The sequence below is a fragment of the Augochlora pura genome, chromosome 9, assembly GCF_028453695.1.
Source record: "Augochlora pura isolate Apur16 chromosome 9, APUR_v2.2.1, whole genome shotgun sequence".
NCBI lineage: Eukaryota > Metazoa > Arthropoda > Insecta > Hymenoptera > Halictidae > Augochlora > Augochlora pura.
Genome location: NC_135780.1, coordinates 7,859,210 through 7,881,297, shown reverse-complemented (window position 1 = coordinate 7,881,297; position 22,088 = coordinate 7,859,210). Strand labels below are relative to the sequence as shown.

The window sequence follows — 22,088 nt, the reverse complement described above, 5'->3', positions numbered from 1 at the left end:
CACAATTTATCAGAATTTTCACTTGTGGTGTTCATAATATTTACGAATATTACAATTACAATAGTCAGTCTCATTTTATGTATTCTCATTAAAATGGTCGTAAATATCTGGAAAATGTGAATTAATGCAGATACGGTATTTGCATTTTTAAATTTATAATTTTTTGCGATCTGTATGCATAGCCTCCATCGTGCATAAGAAACTGGTATTTTATGTGTATCGTATATTGATATCTGTATCGCAGAATACAGGTTAGTTAGCATACAGAGCCAACCACTTGACCTTATCTATTCAGTACGTTTGAATAGGTCATCGACACAACCCGTTAACGTAATCATTGGGGAAATGTAAAACCACGTTAAGCGTGCTTTGTCTAAATCAAGTATAACACTTCTTTCATCAAGTTATCAAATTAACGCCATTTTTACTAATTAAAGAGATATTATTAAACTACATCCAGGGTATAATGTCATTTGACTTCAGGTTTACGAGTTCTCATTGTCTTCTTGTGATTAAAGCGGGCGTCAATAACTAAAGTATGAAATAATAATACGACTCTAACAAGAATAACAATTATTTACGAACTCGTCTTTATCATGTTTAAAATTACTATATAAAGCACACTTTCATCAATTTCTGTAGGTATTTAGATATTATTTTTGATTTTGACTTTTATATTGATTTTTAAGTTTTTAATATTCTATTATTGTCGTCGCACGTTTTAATTGTCCATATTTCATATGATATAAATGTTTCCATAAATTCAATTATTGTTTCTCGAATTCTTTCGGTGTAGCATGCATCAAATAATGAACTTTTAATTCTGTTATGTAGGATAGATATAGATACGGATAACAACTGTGAGCATAAGATAATTTCTTCAATTTTCTTACATGTTACTAATTCTCCCGCTAAGAACTTATACATAACAACGTACTAAGGATAATGAAAATTCTAAATAAATTAACACATAACATATTACATGATCGATCAATTAATATAGTATTTTCATGATATGCGCAGAAAATTGCATAAAAATGAAAACTGGTGATTTAATAAACGACATTGAATCGAAGCAAAATATCAAAACCATAGGTAAGCCATGGCCAGAAAGAAATCGTTGTTCAAACGAATCTGTCGTTTTCTGGAGCGTTTAGCCCGATAACGCGATAAATGTATAAATAAAGACAATTACGCGGCAGCCATGCGACAAGTACCAACAAGCCTGTAGGTCATAAATTTATTCGAAAGTATAACGGAGCTATCAGGGTTCCATCCATCAGAGAATTTTTAATTCGCACCACTATGACTTCATTATCTCCTACCAATGAGAAGTACACGAATTGTTCGCCAGAGCGCTTCGTTCACTTTCATCCGGTCGCAGACGGTTGCCTCCTTTCGGCTGTTAATCATTTAGTGCCTCAACAATCACTAACAATCACCCCTCGATTTCGAATTTCATCGCGTCGCCGCCGTATTCCATGGTAAGTACTAATTATCACCGACATATACCGTCACTCCAATTACCCCTTTCACGACCGGCAATCATCCGAAATTATACACCACACCACTCGTCACCACGCACAAACATCGGTAAATCATCACTGTGCAAACATAAAATTAAATTGTTAATTGATAACAAATTATAGACACGATGACACGAAGCGTTCGCGAAGCGTCATCGAAACGACGATACAAAGCGACACTGATTTCCTACGAAACCGACTGTTCCGATCAGACGCGATCGAAGATTCGTGAAATTGTGCTTCTCGGTTTCTGCTTGGATTTTCTTTTTATCGAAATATTAGTTGTTCGACTGCGAATAGACGAGTAGACGTGAACTTAATGCCACGGAATATTTCATGGTCTCGCGGAGCGATAGAGCTTAGAAATCCATTTAAGTATATTGGATCAATGTGATTGAAGTCAGCGTCCGCGGGAGGTCTCCCTTAAAAATCCAATATTCTGCTGCTAGCCGTTTTCGTTAAAGCAACGATCGTTCTAATGACGGGCTCATTTACTTGACGCAGTCTTGGCGCGAACCAAAACACTCTGCACAACGTGCGCTGCCTTTATGGGGATCACCCGTGACACATAGGTGTCAAATAAAGTTTCGAAGATGACGCTGGGGAGAAAAACGAGCGTAACGAATACAAAATAAAAGTACTCTCGCTGCGACAGTTAGTTTGTAATCAAGTTAGGGTAATGCGTACTGTTTTCTATCCCTGTGCAGTGAATGACCTCTTTCACATAAAGGTAGAAAATACTCCCAAGGAAATGTTCAAGAATCATTGAAATCATCTTGTTGGCTATTAGATAGACCCCAATTTAAGTTGTTGACAACAATTAAGAAACTTTTACATATCATTAACATATCAGTAGAATTTGATGTTTTAATAAATATATGTCTTATTAAATTAAAAGTACATACAGTGATATACGTAATTATAGACTCAAAGTAACTTTTACATTTTTACTAATATTTCAATAAAAGCCAAAGAAGAAATTACATTTGTGTATTTCTATTTTCTATTATTTCTAAGACAGAAATGTACAAATACGTTGCTTTGTTAAATTTTTATTATATACTGATATAATTTTAAAGATCTGGTGGAAAAATTGTTTGATTACAAAATCTGAAAAATTGTGTTATTAAAAAGCTTCGTCTTCGAGAAAATTGATTTCGAATTTTTCCGCGAGCGCGTGCACTTGACTACATTGTAATTGAACGATAACAACATTGTAAAAGAAACTTGTTGATAAAAAGATTATGGCAATGCATCAAGTGTACATGACATTACGCTACTATGTTTCTACACGAATAGATAAAACAAATATTTGTTTCGAGATTTGTTCAACCACGATCTAGTATGATGCATTTAAAATCACAAAAAATTCAAAATGATTTTTCCAAAACAGAGACTCGAATGCGATGAATTCGTTTCGTATTTCCACTCATACTTCGACTTAATACTGGGGCACCCTGTATATCTGTGCATAAGTAGAACAGAGTTGGACATTATTCGAGGACAATATTTAAAATAAAATTTTATTCGACTAATCTAAACCGAAGAAATTCTTCAAATTATGATTTGAATAAATTTTTCGATTTTTCCTTTTTTATTTGAAGAAATGCTATAAATAAGACCCTGAACCATTTACGTTCACTAGCAAATACCAGATTCCTAACAGTTTTTTCATTTCTGATCGTTAAACTACATTCTTGCTAGTGCATCTAAAATCATCGCCAGCATATGGAACAGATACTTCATTCATATCTTACGTAATCATGTTCCACACACAAGCATTTCATTATCTCGTCTACAATGGCCTGTGGTTTTCCTTTATTTGCCGTAAAATTAAATTATATAAAAGCTTGCGAAAAGTAACACTTGAGCTTTACAAAAACCAAGGAATTAAACTTTTCATAAACGATAGCAATAACATGATTATCGAACTCCGATCAAATATTTTAGTTTCAGTTAGAAAATAGTAAAATGTATTCCAAAATTTTTAAACTAATCGTGTCGATTACGATGTCTAATATCTGTCTGTATCTATTTTTACAAAGATCATAACACATGAAATAATACATTGCAAATAACGCGCTTTGATATTTTTAAGTTTAGTTATTCTGTGCATAGCTTAAAATTTCACTTACTTTTTTTACCATAAAAACGTAAAAAATCTTCCATCTAATTCATATATTATTCGTATGGTTCTTTCACTATTTTAACAGTAAGATTTAATTATTAATTTGATAATAATTTACAGTTTTATTTTGCGATAAAATTTTCTTTAGAAGTACTTTGTTAAAATGCAATTAAAATAAAACTTAATTTTTAATGAAACTAATATTCTAACCATTATAATACTGTAATTAGTTTCTACAGTTCGTTAACTAGTTACTACGTTAACAGCGTTTCGTAGAAATTTAGCCAAATACATTGCGAGTTAAACGCACCATTGACCTTATTAACGTAAACCCAGAAATCATACAAGTGAAACACATAATATACATATAGTTTCACCATTCGCTACCTCACCTCGCACAGAGATTTTTATATATTATTGTTTGTTTGCTTTCAAGTGCTTCGCAAACATGACATTAATTATACATTATAAACTATCAGTTACAGACATGCTATAATTGCGTGATAATTAAACCCGTCTTTTATCGTTATTTAAAGTCCCATTATTCATTTCTTCAGAATTAAAATTGTGTTATTACATAAATATGCAAGCCAATATATATAAATAAAATATAAAAATAATAATTGTTAATCATCAAATGATTTCAAAGGGACAATATGTAATGTATTTCGCTTCATTTCTGTCTTACACTGTCAACATAATAATTAGTAAGATTTAAGATTGAGTATAATTGTAATTGCAATCTAATAAATGATTCCTAAACAAAATTTTATCGAAAAAGAAAGTTGTGATCGACTGAAGAATGTTATTAATACTCAATTTTCTACAATCAAAATTCATTTTGGAAAATAATCAAAAGTCAAACAACAGACAAAAACTTTCCATTAAATTATACCGCATGGTAAGTTAAATAGAAACTCCAACGGTGAAATAAATGTTAAAGGAAATTATACGTTTCTGTTCAATCATGTAGAAAGTATTACAAACGTCCTTCTGAGATTCGTAAAAATTTGTCTTGAAGGAAATAGTTGCTACATTAAAAATTAAATGTGTTTTTTTTTTAAGTATAAATTAAATACAAAATGTGCATACGAAGGTTGTGGGAGATTAATATCCATGTTTGTGAATTGTCCTGAATATGCATCGAACGACAGTGAAATCCTGCTGCAAACTGGTAGTAAGAGAAAAGCTTCGAACGTCATCAATGCTATTACATGTTGTACAGGGTGTCTCAAAGCTATGCGTGCAAATTTTGTCTGCTTCATGATTTTTCTTGTGAATGTGATCTCCACGATTACTTTATTGTTTATAATCTAAAAGATAGCAAATGTTTATGCTACTTTTAAGCATTTATTTTGCATAATAGGTAGTAATAGTGATCAGATTTACAGCGATGTGAATAAGTATGGGCTCAAAGTAATTTGTACATATACAGGAAGATTCAAATATGGTTTTGTTTAGTTTAAATATCAGTAAAAATGTAAAAGTTACTTTAAGTTTATAATTATTTTTAGCACCCCGTTTGGGTGAAACACCCTGTATATTTATAATAATATATAATAATATTTATATAATAGTGTTTTTGTTAAGTTCTCGTTGAGATATCTGTAACAATGTAAAAGTTAATTCGAGTCTAGGACTATATACAACACTATATTAAATCAAGTTGGAAAACTCTTCTATGAATTACAACTATAATGATTAGACAATGAATTAAATTAGTTCACGAGACAGATAAAGAAAAATCAGTGTTTAACTTCGAAAACACTCAATAATTTATATTGTATTTATGTAACACCAGCTGATATTATATTTACATATTTAATAATAATATTTACATATTAACAGCGCTTGTAAAAATTGTATATTTAAATAAAAATATTAATTTTCTTTTCCGAAGGTTACATTGACAAGTGAATTAATTTTTCACTGCAATATCCCTATATTTGGTTAATTAAAAAATGTTCATAGTTTACACTTGCAAGCATATATTTACTCATCATTATCTAAAATTCTTAATTGGATTTTTATAGAAAAGGTCATAAAACGAAACAGTTCAAAACATTTAACCTAACGTGATCAAGTATAATTTAAGTATAATTTCCAATAATAAAAATATATAAAATGTCCTTATTAATTATTTAGAAAACGCTGTTCTTCCGTTGAACGATAACAGTAGTATCAAGTGTAATATAATTATAATAAAAACACTACATCTCATTTTTCAATAATTGATAACTACTTTGTTGAGGTCATCAATTTATCAATTTTTATTCTTACACTTTTAATTACATCCGCTGTCTTTTAATCGGTATCTATATGCGTGTTCACACTTCGATTTTCCATTCATGTATAAATAAATACTTCATCATTGTCTTCAACATCGGCTGTAAATATTTTGAACATTTCAAAATTGGCTATTATATCGGACACATTACGTCATTGATTCATTGAAATTTCAACATTATTGTGCCGCAATCTGGTACATAAAAGAGGAAACTTAAAAAGATCAGTTTCTGAGATTATCAATCATTAATTAGGGTCATACTAAAAGTAACGATAAGTTGTGAAAATAAGTTGTGTTTCTGCTATATGCAAGTGTCCGGTACATAATATTAGTTTATACTATAATTAATAGGAGCATTGGTTGTCGTATTTGTTTCTCAAAGTATTTCGTACAATTTTATTGTAATAAATAAAAAATCATATCCAATAAGCAGCTTCCAGATCATGTTATGGATATCTGCTATGGATATGGACGTTATGGTATATCTTCGAATAATTGACATTTTTAAAAATTCCAGCTGAAATATATAAAAAAGACTAACATATTTACACAATAGTGAGATTTTTGAATGTAAGAAATTAAGTACAGCATATAGACAAATACGGAGATCTTGTTTAAAAATTAAAATTAAAGTCCAATATAAAAACATAAACTTTCGATTGAATAACGATGAACTGAGGTCTATAGTGGCTACTAGAAATAATTCATATGCTAATCAACAACAAAGTATTCTGCCTTCCCATGGGCAAACAAATGTTTTAAAAACGCGATCAGTTTATGTGACTGCACAAAGAATACATTCTTATTTCACTTCGGCCGTCGTCCAATTACAACATATTTTCCAAACAAACGAAATGGATCGAAATTTAAAAAATGTAAAATAAAACATTTATCTGTATAACAGAAGTTCCTGCAATTCTGAAACGGGCTGTAACTATAGCGCTGACTCCTCTACACCATTCAATGTATTTTTTTCTTCCGTCCAGTAATTCGGCATCATCGTACAGTCTCCTTTTACAAATATTTCCTGCTTGGCAACTATCCTGGAATGTCGATACATGGTTCACCTTACGGTTCTTGCAAGATTGCTTGCCACACCGGCATAATAATGATTCCGTTTCCTGGATTAGTTTGTACGAGATAGTAATCGCTGTATCTTCGCCTGGATCGCGAATAGTTACGTTCGATTACTACCAATCTCGAGCCTTTCACGATATCGTGCAACTCGATCAACGATTCTACATCGAATACGTTAAGATAAATGTTTATGATTACTAGATAATGAACTTGAACTATATCTTATCATCACGAGACTGTAAAGTTCATAGAATAAATTGTATACTTTTTTTACAATTCCTATTGTATGTACATGTGTATAGACGCGCACAGGGTGCCCCAAAAGTCACTTGCAATCAGGAAACGAGGGGGTCCTGACATCATTTGCAACAAGTTCTTCCTTAGCAAAAATGCGATCCGCGGATTTGTTCGCGAGTTATTAACAAAAACTATTGACATTGGTTCAGTCGTTTCGCCAGCTGATCTCGCTTTTGATTGGTCACTGTTTTTCGTTAATAACTTGTTAACAATACCTCGAAAAAGATTGTTATACAAGGAAAAGTTGTTTCGAATAACCTCAGGAATCTCCCATTTCCGAATTGTTAGACATTTTTGGGACACCCTATATATATTCTTATACTGCGAATTTTTGTGCATTTATGGTATATTCGAGTTTGTGTAATTCAAGCAAACGTGAATGTTAACCAAAATGATTTATATTATTATACGCAGTTGCGAACAAGGAATTGTATAGTTTATGCAAGAAATGTTTTCTTTTTTTAGATTTTTATAAAGCAGTTCATGGTTCCATGAATCTCTTAAACTGTCTTTATTAGGCTAACCTAGAGTTGATCATTAAAATATTATATATCTCATAATTAATTTTCGCGACACTTTAAAAAGTACTTTGTATAATAAGTGACAACTCGTTACAGGGTTGATCGTGTATTATTTATTACTAAACTACTACCGTTGAGGAGAAACTAAGAAACTATCGCCAAGCGGAATTTCTTTGAGGTAAACTTGTACTTCAATAAATGTTCAAATGCAGCGACAGTGTCAAATTAGCATACGATAAACGCGTCGCGTAAACAGTCAATAGGTAGTCACCGGACAATGACTTTCTCTTCTAAGAACCGTGGCCTCATACACTGAAAAATGCATGTCGTAATTGTCCCTTTCCAATCGATCGCTTGTAATTACGAAAATGCATTGCCTGATGCAACAATGGCGTACAAAAGGACCGAGAAGAAACCATGCTTCATATAAAAAAAAACCGGCTTAAATTAGAGTTGGGCAGTAATCGATTACGAAACGTAGTCATACTAGTCAGTAGGCTACGAATCTAAGTTAATTATAACAAATACAAGTCAATTAAAAATGTTTCTCCTTCCTCTAATAATTTATACGCATAGGATAAAAATATTCTAAAATTCTTCTACTGTCTTTATAAGTGCATTTTCACTGTAGTTATTTTTGTCGAAAATGCATAAAATCCGCAGTCTGGCAATCACAATCATTAATCAATTAATCATTGTAAGAATAAATCAGAAATCATTACAGAAATCACATGCAGATTTTCTGAAAACGATTATTGTTAACTACGAAAACGAGGAATTTTTCAGGTAATCATAATAAAAATAAGTGATCATTACACGATTAATGATTACAGCGTTGCTCATGACCAACGATTGCATTTGCTTTGATTACTTAAGTTATTCAATAATTCTTGATTGACTTACTCGATTTCGCGTTATTCATAGTCGTTAGTCATTCATTACATTACTTTTCGACCACCTGTGAGTTAAATCAACGGAATCGATCCACTCATATTTTCGTCACGCTATTTTCGTGTTTCTGCCTTGTGATCCAAACAAAATATTTTAAGTCTCGCAAAAATGCTAACTGATAGTTCGATTAAAGTACTTGTATTTCGAGTATACTTGAAAACTCTCAGACCAAGTACACGTGATTGGATACATACAGCTACAGACGTACACACCTCTCGTAACGGTTTGCTCCAGTTTATCTTGCATTCGACAGATCAGTCATGTTCAACATTCCTCGCCGAACAATCAAGTAACCGAGCATCGCGAGAAGATAACGTACCTTCACGTTCCGATCCATTAATTCTGAAGTTCAAATTAGGGACGTTTGATAATTGGACAAGGACGCTCATCGAGCTTAAAACACCGGCGCTACTGCTAATCGTTTAATTGACTGTACGACTTCGTTCCTTTCAATATACGACAGGCATAAAGAAGAAACGAACCTCTCTGCGATGTTTTCTGAAGCGAGCTTTGATCGGTAAGTTTTTCTTCTTTTCTTCTTCTTCTTTTCTGCTAATTATAACATTTTTGTGGATAAGAAACTATGAGGTTGTTGCACATGAAATGTCGGATGTTTAAATAAATATATATAGAACTGTGTATCTTTTTTCAAAAGCTGTTGATTTAATCAGAATATGGCCAGTTTGCTTTACTACACCTTTTTCAACGAGATTTCAATACAGAAATGCCTGTCTTAAACAAATTCTGATCTCTAGAATCAATAAACTCTGATATGGAATATTTCAGACTGTCTTCATTTATGTACTATTTAGCCCGTAAAAACTGTCCTAAATGTTTAAAATAGTGAAAGTCGGTTGGCGAAAGATCTATATTTTATAAAATTGTATATTTTACTTTATTTAATTTCACAATTGTTTTGTACGACGTATACGTAGTTTTTATCGGCTAAACAGTATGTAAATGGAGACAGTCTGAAAAATTCCATACTATAGTTTATTGATCCGAAAAATCAAAATTTCTTGAAGACAGACATCTATGAATTAAAGTCGCGTTGGGAAATGTGTATTGAAACAAATGGGGCACATTTTGGTTAAATCAATAGCTTTTGAAAAAAGATATACAGTTTTATATACTCACTTAAAAATCCGATATTTCGTATGCACCAACCTAATAGTACTCGTTTTAAAACTTGAGATCTTTTTTTCTTTGCACTTGCAACCAATTCTAATTTCTAAGACATTGTTTAGTAAACCAGTGCTTTTAACGTCGCAGAAACAATTCAAGTCACTAGGTCCAATCTTAGTAATGTCATTTAGTATTAAAAAACAATTTGAATACTTTCAAATATTTAATTTATTTGATGAAAGTATCGTATATCTTTGTAAACAACTTGCCTCAGAAACGATATTAATTTCTTAATTTATACTACAATTATTGTCAGCAATCGCAAAATCTCGACTTTCATATCGAAAATATATTTTTTCATTTAGCTGCCAGTATGTACTGCAGCACTCTCTCGTTAAAACACAATTCTTCCTTCGCCCGTACGTACTGTGCGTAAATGCTCGTATTTTTGTTTATTTGTTGATTTATTTTTTTATTATTGTTGATTTATTTTTTTATTATTGTTGATAAGTTCAACATTGCTTTCAATAGATGCATCTTTTGTCAGTTTTTATTCAAATTAAGCTTTTCATTTATTTGTATTCCTTCTGGAATTCAGTATTTTCCCAATATAAAACAGAACTCTCACGAGCTTTATTTTTACTCAAAACATTAAAAAATCTTTCATTCTCTCATGGAAGAAGAACGAAATAACTTTCATGTTCGACCCGAAACAAATTATTCGTTTCATTAGTTTGCATGCGAATATGTTAAGCATGTACTGCCATTTTGTGTATTTTATGCATATGCGGTCAACTTTCCTGGTTATTGTCATTTTAAATGATATTCACAACGTAATCATGGCACTGTATACCTGTTATACCGTAATCGACGAATAATTTTTCTATTTGTTCCTCTCTTTTATCAAATCACAGAAATATTTAGTCTTTTAACGATTATTGCAAAATTAAAACATAAATGATCGTAGCGAAATTAGTGTTGCCAATTTTTGGCGTAGTAAATAACAGCATTGGACAGCAATAGTAGAATTTTCACTAATTATGAACAATTATTTAAAGAGTTGTTTGGCGTATAAGTTAATTTCTTATAAAAGTATTAAATGTAGTATATATTCTTGATTTAAAAAGCAGATAATTAAAGTAAACTAAAACATATTGTTCTATAATATAAAATACTGTGAAGGTTGTAGTCACTTGCAATAAATTCCATATGAATAATCTCCTGGTATATCTGAATCAATCAGCAGCTTTTCTAATAACGCTGTAGTGGTATTTCTCCAGTTAACTCTTGGAAATGCATGAATCCTTAACGAACGCTTCTGGCGCAAGTTCTTAGCTGACTAATTTATTAGTAGAATTTAGTAGATACATATCTCCTCATGTTTTCTTGGAAAATAATTGCTTGCATTACCTAGTATCTTTATATCTTGTCTCTTAAGAAACATTTTCTATAAAGTAGTTATTTAGGAGAATAAACAAGTTACCAAGCGTTAATATTAATACTATTAGAGTGTTCATCGATCATTTGTACATAGAATTTTTAAATCAAAATTTTTTTCTATTCGATGATTATCTTTGGAAATATATTGTAGAAAATTCGAAATCGCAAATTATTAACAATGCATGCGGTCCAATTTCGACACGTGTATATATCAAATACGTTATCATAATTACATAAAACAACAACACTTAAATGCACATTGCAATTTTAAAAAATATGATAAGTACTTTATAAGAATGCTACTCATGTTTAATAATAACGCTGAACAAAAATCGAACATAAAGTCAAAATCATTGCATCTGAGCACGTAAATCCTAAATCCAAGATAGAAAGTACGTGTAGTTCCGTTTGATCAGAAAGATAAAGATTCTATCTTTATCCAAAGACTCGATAAAAGCTGTCCAACTGCGCTAATTCACTTCTCCCGAGCACGGATTAAATCAACGCTGCGGACGCATCTTTCCTATACTTATATACAATCGCTCGCTAAAATATACTACCGGGTGAAGTATGGCGATAAATATTGAAAAATTAAGCAGCCATTTATTACAGAGAATATTGTGCAGTAAGTTTTGCTCTAAGTTTAAGAGGCGATCATTTGACCGCTTTCGTAGGCTTAGTGTTAAAAGAACCATGAAAACTGTTTACACGAATTCATTTGTCAATTCATTGTATACGGCGATGTGCAATAATTCATGAACTTAAGGCCAATGATTATATGCATCTTGAAACTCATTTCATTACCATATATGCTAACAACAGTTCATTGGCATCGACCGTTTCGCTCGGTAGTCACGTAAGGTGCATAGCGATCATGAGACACTGGCTCTTCGATGGAAAACCGTGCCGAAAGCAATATCGTGTGAAAGTCACTTGACAAGATGGCTGATTGATATCCGCCGAACCATTGCGCGGTGTATGAAACAGTGTGGTTGAACTTGTGTTGGAACGGAGAAACGTATGGACCATGTTGACGAAAACAACGTTACGCGGGACATGTAAAAATAGATCGTGGAAAACAGAATGGATGGCAACCGGTTATTCTGAAGTGCATTAGGCAGGAAAACGGTCGAGTCCACCAGGTATGGAAAGCTTACGAATCAATTTAACGCGATGTCGCAATTATGAACGTACGCACGTTTTCAACGCGTTAACACTTTCTCGGAAAAAATAAAGTCTATTTTGGACGAATAGCATGAGTTCTAGATGCATCGCTCGACTCGCTTGCGCACGTTGCAGACAATGAAACATAATTTTCATAACTTTTCATTTAAAAGAAAGTAACATTACAATTGTCGAACATTTAAATTTTAGTTCGATAAAGTACATTCATTATCCAAATATAGAATCCAATATAGAATCCAATATATATATATATATATATATATATATAATATTAATATGATTTAAAAAGATTGATGAGCTGTCGATTCATTTTAACACTAGGTTTAAGGACACAAATCATAATGAGCGGTTTCTAATTTCTTAATTTACGATTATTCAGATTGTAAACGTATATCCATGGGCGTTTACTATGATAAGAAACGTTATAATTCTGCAGAAATGTATTTTTATTGTTTTTATCAAGTAAATTAAAATTGGCTGTTTTTATTAATCCACGAACCTTGGGTTAATCAATTTTTACGTCTTTATCACAATTGACGCCACCTCAATTTTAAATCAATTATTAATCCATTCATGTAGAATATTGCATATATTTATACAAGTTCTACAACTTAATTTGTACGTTTATTTATACTTTTACGAGAACGTATTTCATATCGAAGAAAATACAATTTACATTAAATTCTTTATTCAAGTATTGCTAGAATCCACTAAAACATAATATTCATTTATTATTAGGAATAAATTGACGCATAATCCACGGGTGCAGAAAAATGTAGAAAGCAAATTGGAGACTTGATACAATAATTAACAACAGAGCAGACACGGGAAATGAATTCCAAAATAATGTAATCATGATTATACGAATAAATTAAAATAAATAGTAATAATCACGATTCACATATTTACATTTAATGAATGTTACATTAAACGGACATGATTTAATACCCGAATTCATTTGATTATGTAAATTTTATCGATTGAACCTTATCAATTGACACCAAAGCATTGATCGAATGTTGTCAGATCATTAAGTAGTCTGCATGATGAAAGGATGGTAATGTGAGACCTTTAGTCGACTAAAATACACAGAGAATAAGACATCTGCTTCAAAAAGCTGAACAAAACACAGTGTTTTACGGATTGTTAGTCGTTCAAGATTCCTTCAATTCCCATCCCAATTCTGTTTACGAGAATGGAGATAAATAAGATAACTATATTCGCTTGATGTCAAGGTTACTTGGTAACAATAACAAATAAAATTATCGAAAGTAACTCCTGGTGCATAAAATATGGGAAACAAATATTTTTTTACTGAATTAAGGTATTAAACACTTGTTATAATGTGTAACAGGAACGAAGTGTAAAGAAACACTAATCAAATGAAATCATTAATAGTATATTATAATATTCTATTAACCCATTATTTATTATTTTTATATGTGCTCAAGATGTTTAATATCATTGTAATACGTTCAATGGATTAATTAATCTATCTAATGCCAATAATTCTGCAATATAACAATCAAACTTTTAACGCAATCAATTGTGAAGCTATATTTAATAAAAACTATATTTAGCTAATAATTAAAAATGGTTAAATAACTGTATATAACTACATTCCAATAAACAACCGAACATTAAAAATTGGAGAATATATTTTTAAAATTTGTCAAAGACATTAGACATTATCCATCATTTGTTTCAATGTCTTTCAATTCGGACCACAAACCTAGTTTTCTTTCATGAAACTTACTTATTCAACATAAAGTATACTTTAGTCTGAAGTGTAGCACAAGTGTCGTTACGATCGCAGCAGGTCATAACCAGGATAGAAAGCAAGGCCACAGGAAAATTACTACATTCTGGCATTTAATACCATCGAAGCTTATCTGCGGAGCAATATTATCAACTGAAAAAACTCTGTTGAAATTAGGGTAATCGGCACTGCTTCTGGTCGGTGGCAACGAAAACTAGCGATATCTCTGCGGTGTACACGTGATAACGCATTAGACACGCTTTTATAGTGATTGCAGCGTGATTCTGAGCTCAGTCGAACATCGAACGCGTCGCCAGAACTTTTCGAATCATTACCAGACTTCTGTGTAACATAGCAGATGTTTGACATATCATCGAAGAAGAAAGGTTCGCGTTCCATTTTGTGCAAATTACAAGAAGATTTTTGTTTCGTTTGTGCATTTTAGTCGTGACGTTGGATACGCGCTCGTTTTGACAGCTACAGCGAGTTTTGATAATTACATTAGCAAAACAATTGAAATATTATATCAAGTATTTCGGTAATATAATAAATGAAAAAATATTTGTGCTTTCTGGGTGTTAATTACGAAAGCAATTGTATTATTCGCCACTATCGCTGCAACATGGGTCGAAAGATATTTAAAAAGTAGTTCACGTAATTGGAAAATTATACATAAGTGTTTTGTATTTTGTAGCCTGATATAGTAATAGTCTGTTAATGTACCTAACACTAAATTATTGTAGAAATCAATTACTCTGATGTAACGAAGTAAAATCTGCTTTTTCAAATCCGATTGTATTTATTTTTTGCATGTCAAATGATTGATAAATATTTGTTTTGATATACTGCTTAGAAACAAGTAATTATGCTGTTCTTTTTGTATCTCTCAAAGAACAATTAAACAGTATTATTAAAAATACTTGTTGTTACATTAATATTATGTGTTCTTACACAAAAACTATGCAATATTACATAATTAGTCGCTCTAAGTCCTGAATGTTGAAACGTCATTTCTAATGCGTAATTATTATTTAAAAAAAGTTTCTTAACCGCACACATTATAGTGAATGGTACGTGGTTTTCCGCGTAGTGTACTGGGTGTCTCATTCATAAACAACGTTCTAGTTATATGTTTTAATATTGATAGCAAACGTGAATGAACAGAAAAATGTTTTAAGATGTACGTTCGGTTGCCATTCAAAATGTTACAAAAATATAACTGGAAACAGTGTTCAAAGATTTCTACGAAACATTTTTTATATTCTATACAGAACACCTGTAACTGACCGCAATGTGTTTTCTTTACAGAGTGATGATCTCAGAAGTCATCTCACGAATCTTGTTCAATCGACAATAACCACTCGTATCGATACAAACAGTCTAACAAGAACTGTACACGACGAAGATTGAAGGACGCCTGCAGTTTTCGTAGAAAGTCAATCGAACGCATACGAGGAGTGATCCAGTTCACCGTGGGCATTGCAAGAGAACACTTCACATGACCGTGCAACCACTTTGCTTCGAACTCAACTGTCAATTTCTTCCGTTTTTTAAATCGTTTTATTAATTATTTATTATTGTCTTTTTTATTTAAATCGTTTTTAAACAATTATATCGATCTCTAGTAACTCTCAGACCATACCGTTCACTCAAATCTAACACTAATCGAGGAAGAAGAAAATTTATACTCCAGAATTAGAAAAATACTAGAGAGAAATTGTTCGCATCGGACATTAAAAAACAACATTGAGTGTAAGAAGAACACAGCGACCGCTACGGAAGACTAAGCCAGAGCAAACACAGAGGTTTCATAACAGAAAAGATAGAAGAAGAAACAAAGAGGATCGTGGTCAACAAATTCTGGAAAAACAGTAGCGATAAAACATCGAAGTACCTGGAGTTTGACTTGAAATCGGAAAAGAAACTAAGTGCCACTACGCTTAGAATGTAACACTTAAAACCGCTATTAAATCCTAGCGAAATTCTGTCTAATTCGTGTGTAACCTCGAGCAGCCCTTTCATCGCTCTTATTCCCAAACTTGTTGGATAAAATCAACCATGGCGAGCGTCGATAAGAATCTCGAGGAGCTTATGTCGTATCTGGGCGAGTTTGGAAAGTACCAATGCTGGCAGTTCTCCTTGCACGTCATCGGTGCGTTGACAGCCGGTCTTCACATGATGACACTGCTAACAGTAGCAGCCGTCCCACCACACAAATGCGACATCCCGGAATCCGTAGGCACCCTGAACGCTTCGTCGGCTGCCTGGAACGCGTCGTTTATGCTAGAAGATCTTCCTCGGTCGATAGACACTTGTAATTATTTAGACGTAAACAATACTATTCAAAAGTGTAACTCCTGGACGTACGACACTCAATACTTCCAATCGTCTCGTGCTATGGAGTGGAACTTCGTGTGTTCCCAGCGCTGGATGGGTTCGCTGGCCCAATCGACCTATATGTTCGGTGTTTTCATCGGCGCGGTGACCCTAGGAAGCCTGGCGGACAAGTACGGCCGCAAGATCATCTTCTACGTGTCCGCAGTGGCTCAACTGATCCTCGGAGTGACCGTCGCTTTAGTGAACAACTACTATATTTTCCTTTCTCTAAGATTCCTTTACGGAATCTTCGGATCAGCTGGAGCCTATATCACGGGATTCGTGTTAACTATGGAGCTGGTCGGCGCGTCTAAGAGAACAGTGTGCGGAGTGATGTTCCAGTTAGCCTTCGCAGTTGGTTTCATGATGGTAGCGGTCTGGGGATCCGTGATCAAAGATAGAATGTGGCTACAGATCACTTACGGTTTGCACAGTGCTCTTTTGATCGGTCACTGGTGGCTCATGGATGAGTCACCGAGATGGCTGTGGGCCCAAGGCAGGGTTAGCGAGGCCCTGGTGATTGTTCAGAAGGGTTTGAGGATGAATGGGAACAACGTGGACATCGACGCAGCTAAATTGATCAGCGAAGCCAAGGTCCAGCGTGTCAGGCAAGAAGACAGATCTTACGGAGCCTTGGACCTCTTCAAGACGCCTAACTTGCGGAAAAAAACGTTGAACGTTTGCCTGAACTGGTTCGCCAATTCCCTCGTCTACTACGGACTGTCGCTGAACGCAGGCAACCTGGTTGGCAACCCTTTCCTGATGATGTTCTTCAGCGGACTCGTCGAATTGCCTTCTTACATTCTAATGTGCCTGTTGATGGACAGGACTGGAAGAAGGTGTTTAGTTAGCACCTTCATGCTGATTGGCGGAGTCTGCTGCATTGTGGCATCCAGTGTGCCAACTGGTAGCAGCGCGGCAGCTACCGCGATCGTGGTGATCGTTTTGTTTGGCAAAGCCTGTATAGCCGGTTCGTTCGCAGTCATCTACAATTATACAGCCGAGTTGTTCCCTACCGTGATTAGGAACACTGCCCTGGGTATCGGATCCATGTGCGCCAGACTGAGCGGAGCTTTAACGCCGATGATCATACTGTTGGACTCGTTTAATCCCAAAGTCCCAGCGGTCTTGTTTGGGTTCGTTGCTCTAGTGTCCGGGTTCTTAGCTTTGTACTTGCCTGAGACGGTCAACCAGCCGATGCCTGAAAGTATTGAGGATGGCGAAAATTTTGGGATCGGCGACACGGTTTTTACAACTTGTTTGGGACCGAAGAGGAAAGCTAGTGCCAGCTACGAAGTAACGATGAATCAACTGGGAGAGAAGGACGAAAAAGAGAAACTTAATCAAGCTGAGGCTGCGAAGTGAAATGTAAGAGTAAGAATGGATTCCGCGAAATGTCCCAGTGATTCTCATTGAAAGGGCAGTGGTGTATCGCAGAGGATAGCTAGCAATACTAATGCAATTTTGTTATGTAATTTATATTGATCGAAACCTTTCTCTATATTAATTCGACGGTATTAATGAACTATACAATTGTGAATCAACAACCAATATGTAAAACTCGGTACGAATTAAATATCACCTTTTATTAGTGAACGAATAGAAACAAACAAATTGTTAATAAATTGATTCGTGTTAACTTAACTTAACTTATAAAACATATATTTTTAGACGTGTCTGCTGTTTTAATTCATTTACTCAAATTTCAAATGAGTACTCAGTTATCGAATTCACTTAATTAATGATATTGAATGATGTTTTGCTAATTTATTGAGTCTAATTGTAAATTTCCGTAAATACTAAAAGATCCGTGCGACCAACGAGAGCAGTTTGGTAATATGATTGTAAACATTTTTAAATTTGCATCCAGATTTTCATATTACATCCTAATAAGATAGGGACTGATAATTATCGCTCTACCTAATGTCTACAGACCGACGAAAGCATTATGTAGAATAACGTAAGAAAACAATTTATCAAAAAGTACGTGCGTATGGTTACTTTGTAACTTGCTACCGTGTTATCTAAATACGACAACTTACTCATACTACAGATAATCGCGTATGCAAATTTGAAATAGAACATTCTACCAGATAAAGTAAACGTTAGGAGTCTTTTAAAAAACGAAACTTTAATATATACTTATATATTTTTCTATTATTTTATATCATAGCAACTACGAGTAAATATATTTTAAGACGAATTCAGGTTTACATACATAACGCGTAAATTCGTGTTATGTAATTATGTAGAAATAAAATTCTGCTCTAAGATATTGTAAGCATTAGGTAGCTTTTTTAAATTCTACAGCTTTCAAATATTTAAAAAGTGTATAAATGTTACCTATTAATACGTTCCTAAAATTTTAATTTATTGCGGTGACACTTTACTAAGCGTTTTACATTCTTTCTTGCAAACGTGCGTCACTCACTGTTTAACGTACGAACGTAATTAAGAAAGTCTGCATGCAACTGTATCAATAAAAAACGCACAATTAGACAAACAGTAACTCTTGCAGCCTTTAGTGGATAACTTAATTAACGTTTAGGGACGTGACCGTACATGATATTTTTTTGTACAATATTTTAGCGTTTTGGTGTATTTCACAACAGTTTGAATGACAAATAGAACGTGGGTCTTTGTACAGAATAAACATGGATTATCTATTAGAGGAAGTAAATATTAAATAGCAATTTTGCTCCTTTATGAATGATTTCGAACAGTTAAATATAGTTTATTTACACTCTTAAGTTCATTAAATCATGTTACTACTTCAAATTACACGTATGCATATTCGCCATGAATATATAATATCCGCAGACTAACGATAAGCATGTTGTGTTAGTTTACTGTCGCAGACAATTTCCATAACAGGAAAATTGTTCGTTCTGTTGAACAAAAAAGTGTGTGACTTATACGAAATAGTTTGTTTTTCTTTATAACTAACAAAGACAATTTTTGCTTAGCGTGAGACAATACTTGTTCGTAGATTTACTATAATTAAACTAACCATCTTTGTTATGATACAGTCAATTTTTTACTCGAATACTGTTTGTTAAGTTTGAGTGAAGCATATGTTAAGTTGGAGTTAAATCTCATCGATTAGTTTTTAATTATTTTTTAGCGTGATTTAAGAAACAAATGTTCGCGAAGATATTGATGATACTGATCTATAGTTTAGTTAATGTTTGATATCTATATATCTAGAAATACCTAAGAATAACTAGATTAGGCGTTAAGCAGCTTGTTATATTATTCTTCTGTATTTTCTGTTAGCTATTTCTTTGCTTGCTAATATTTCGTTTAAACACCTTCGAAATATAATTAAATGACTGCAGATTTTATGCATTTTCAGCAAAAATAACTAGATCAAAATAAAGAAATAAAGACAAACAAACAATTTGAAGATACTTTTGCATTATGTATACCTTATTCAAATTATTAAAAGAAAGAGACAGAAACAAGAAAAGAGTTACAATTCTTACAATTAACATAGAGAATTTTTATTTTGCAGGAATACCTGCAGTCTAGTAATTAGTTAACTTAAGAGCTTATTGAACCTATCTATAATTACTAGAATTAATAGAATTATTAGAATTATATTTATTTTGTGTTATGACTGCCTAGATACGAACCACTACTATCTAAATCCACTTTTAATTCAATTATCAAATAGAATGGTCCTAAATAGAACCCTGTCAAAATGCTTTTATGTATGAATTAAGTACTAATGCGTAGAACTTCCCTATGTATAAATTGAAATCACATCAATTTTAATTTAAACCGATTAGGATTAATTTAAAAGTTGTGTTACATTGATATCAAATTTAGTCTATCCATTATAATTAAGTTCGACCTGCGATGGATTATCATTCATGTTAAAACTAAATTATATCTAATTTGAGCCTTTCATCGAGTTTTATTTTACTAATACCCTAAGAAGATTGTAAACATAATTGGATGTATAAATATTTCAATTGTAATTTGTTATAGTCAAAAGCTGGTAACGTTGCAATATTGATTAACAATACATCACATCTTTTAACCCTCGCAGTACCAGGTTTATTGTCATTGTCATCATTATTAACACGATTTACACTTACTACATTTGTTTTTGTATTTGTTACAATTTGTTACATTTGTATACATAAACAATATCAAGTGCTAAATTGTTGAGGCACACCTGGAACTCTGGGTTCGAGAAAAACTTGGACGTGGTACGACGAGGGTTAATAGCAGATATAAGCGTATCGATAGTTTCTTAGAATGAGAAAGCAATAATTTTAATAAAATAACATGCTTATTTACCAATGAACTGTCTTTGTTTATTTATTTATTTATTAATGCTTTGAAACACTAATGGTTTATTTTGTTTCAACTAGGATCCCCATTACTTTCCTTTGAACATTCGCAACTAACAATTTAAATCATCATTTTTGCAATTGCTAGTAATCATTAGACTGTGGGCATTCGTGTAAAATAAGCATAGATAATTGTTTCTTCTCTTGATAACTCGGAAAGTTACAAATAACCAGAGAAATGGACAAATTTAGTTTCAAATAATAAATAACAAAATAAAAATTAAATCAATATTTCATTTGCAAAGAATAATTAAATTTATTATTTAATTAAAGAACCGTTTGAATAATTCAACATACTATATAAATTATTTATTATTTCTTATTTGCGAAAAATAATGTTAATTTTTGTTGGGATTTCAAGGAGGGACAACTAAATATGTATATAACATACATGTATGAATAATTATGTATTATACATAATACATAATCGTATAAATTAGTTTCGCAAATAAAATGTTATTCATGATTTGCATTTAGGTGAACAACAAAGTAACTCCTTTTTATCGTTCAGCGTATAATTAATATTTTCCATTTATTATTAATGAGCGATTGGTGAACATTATAATTATAATGATAATTAGTAATTCACCAATAAAATTGTATGTATAAATAAGAAATAAATTGTATCATTTCAAATAATTTAAATAAAGGAGTTGAATTCTTAAATATTTCCGATTCTTTCTCTGTATGTTTTAGGTACTCATTTTTGTCCTAAGTGCCTTATCAATTCCTTATTACCATTCTCACTACCACTTCTACATTATCTAGAAGATATACAAAACGAAAATAAATGTATAGAAAATAAAGAATATGTTCAAAATTTTTAATATTATAAATTGCAGGATTCGAATAAATTTCATCTTCAATATCCGAAAACACTATGAATGTATAACTAATCCGAACTCTGAATAGTGTATGCAGCTTTATTTGTAAAAGATTGAAGAACATTTAGGTTTTTTAACAATTATTTTTCCATTTATCAATTAGGTTTTATATAATATAAAAAGGTTTATATAGATAACTAACGAACAGCAGTAATCGTACTTCATGTACGA

General features: G+C 32.4%; 1 protein-coding gene across 2 annotated transcripts; it reads left to right on the top strand.

The window, feature by feature from the left end:
- The first annotated feature begins 1,373 nt into the window (after positions 1-1,373).
- Positions 1,374-21,575, top strand: LOC144475047 (organic cation transporter protein). Of its 2 annotated transcripts, XM_078190575.1 has the most exons (3): positions 1,374-1,484; positions 9,041-9,304; positions 15,605-21,575. In XM_078190575.1, the coding sequence occupies exon 3, from the start codon at positions 16,355-16,357 to the stop codon at positions 18,035-18,037; it is 1,683 nt and encodes a 560-aa protein (XP_078046701.1). In that variant the 5' UTR covers positions 1,374-1,484; positions 9,041-9,304; positions 15,605-16,354; the 3' UTR covers positions 18,038-21,575. The 2 variants fall into 2 exon arrangements, with proteins under 2 accessions (XP_078046701.1, XP_078046702.1); XM_078190576.1 differs by lacking the exons at positions 1,374-1,484; positions 9,041-9,304 and adding an exon at positions 14,599-14,682.
- Positions 21,576-22,088: the final 513 nt, after the last annotated feature.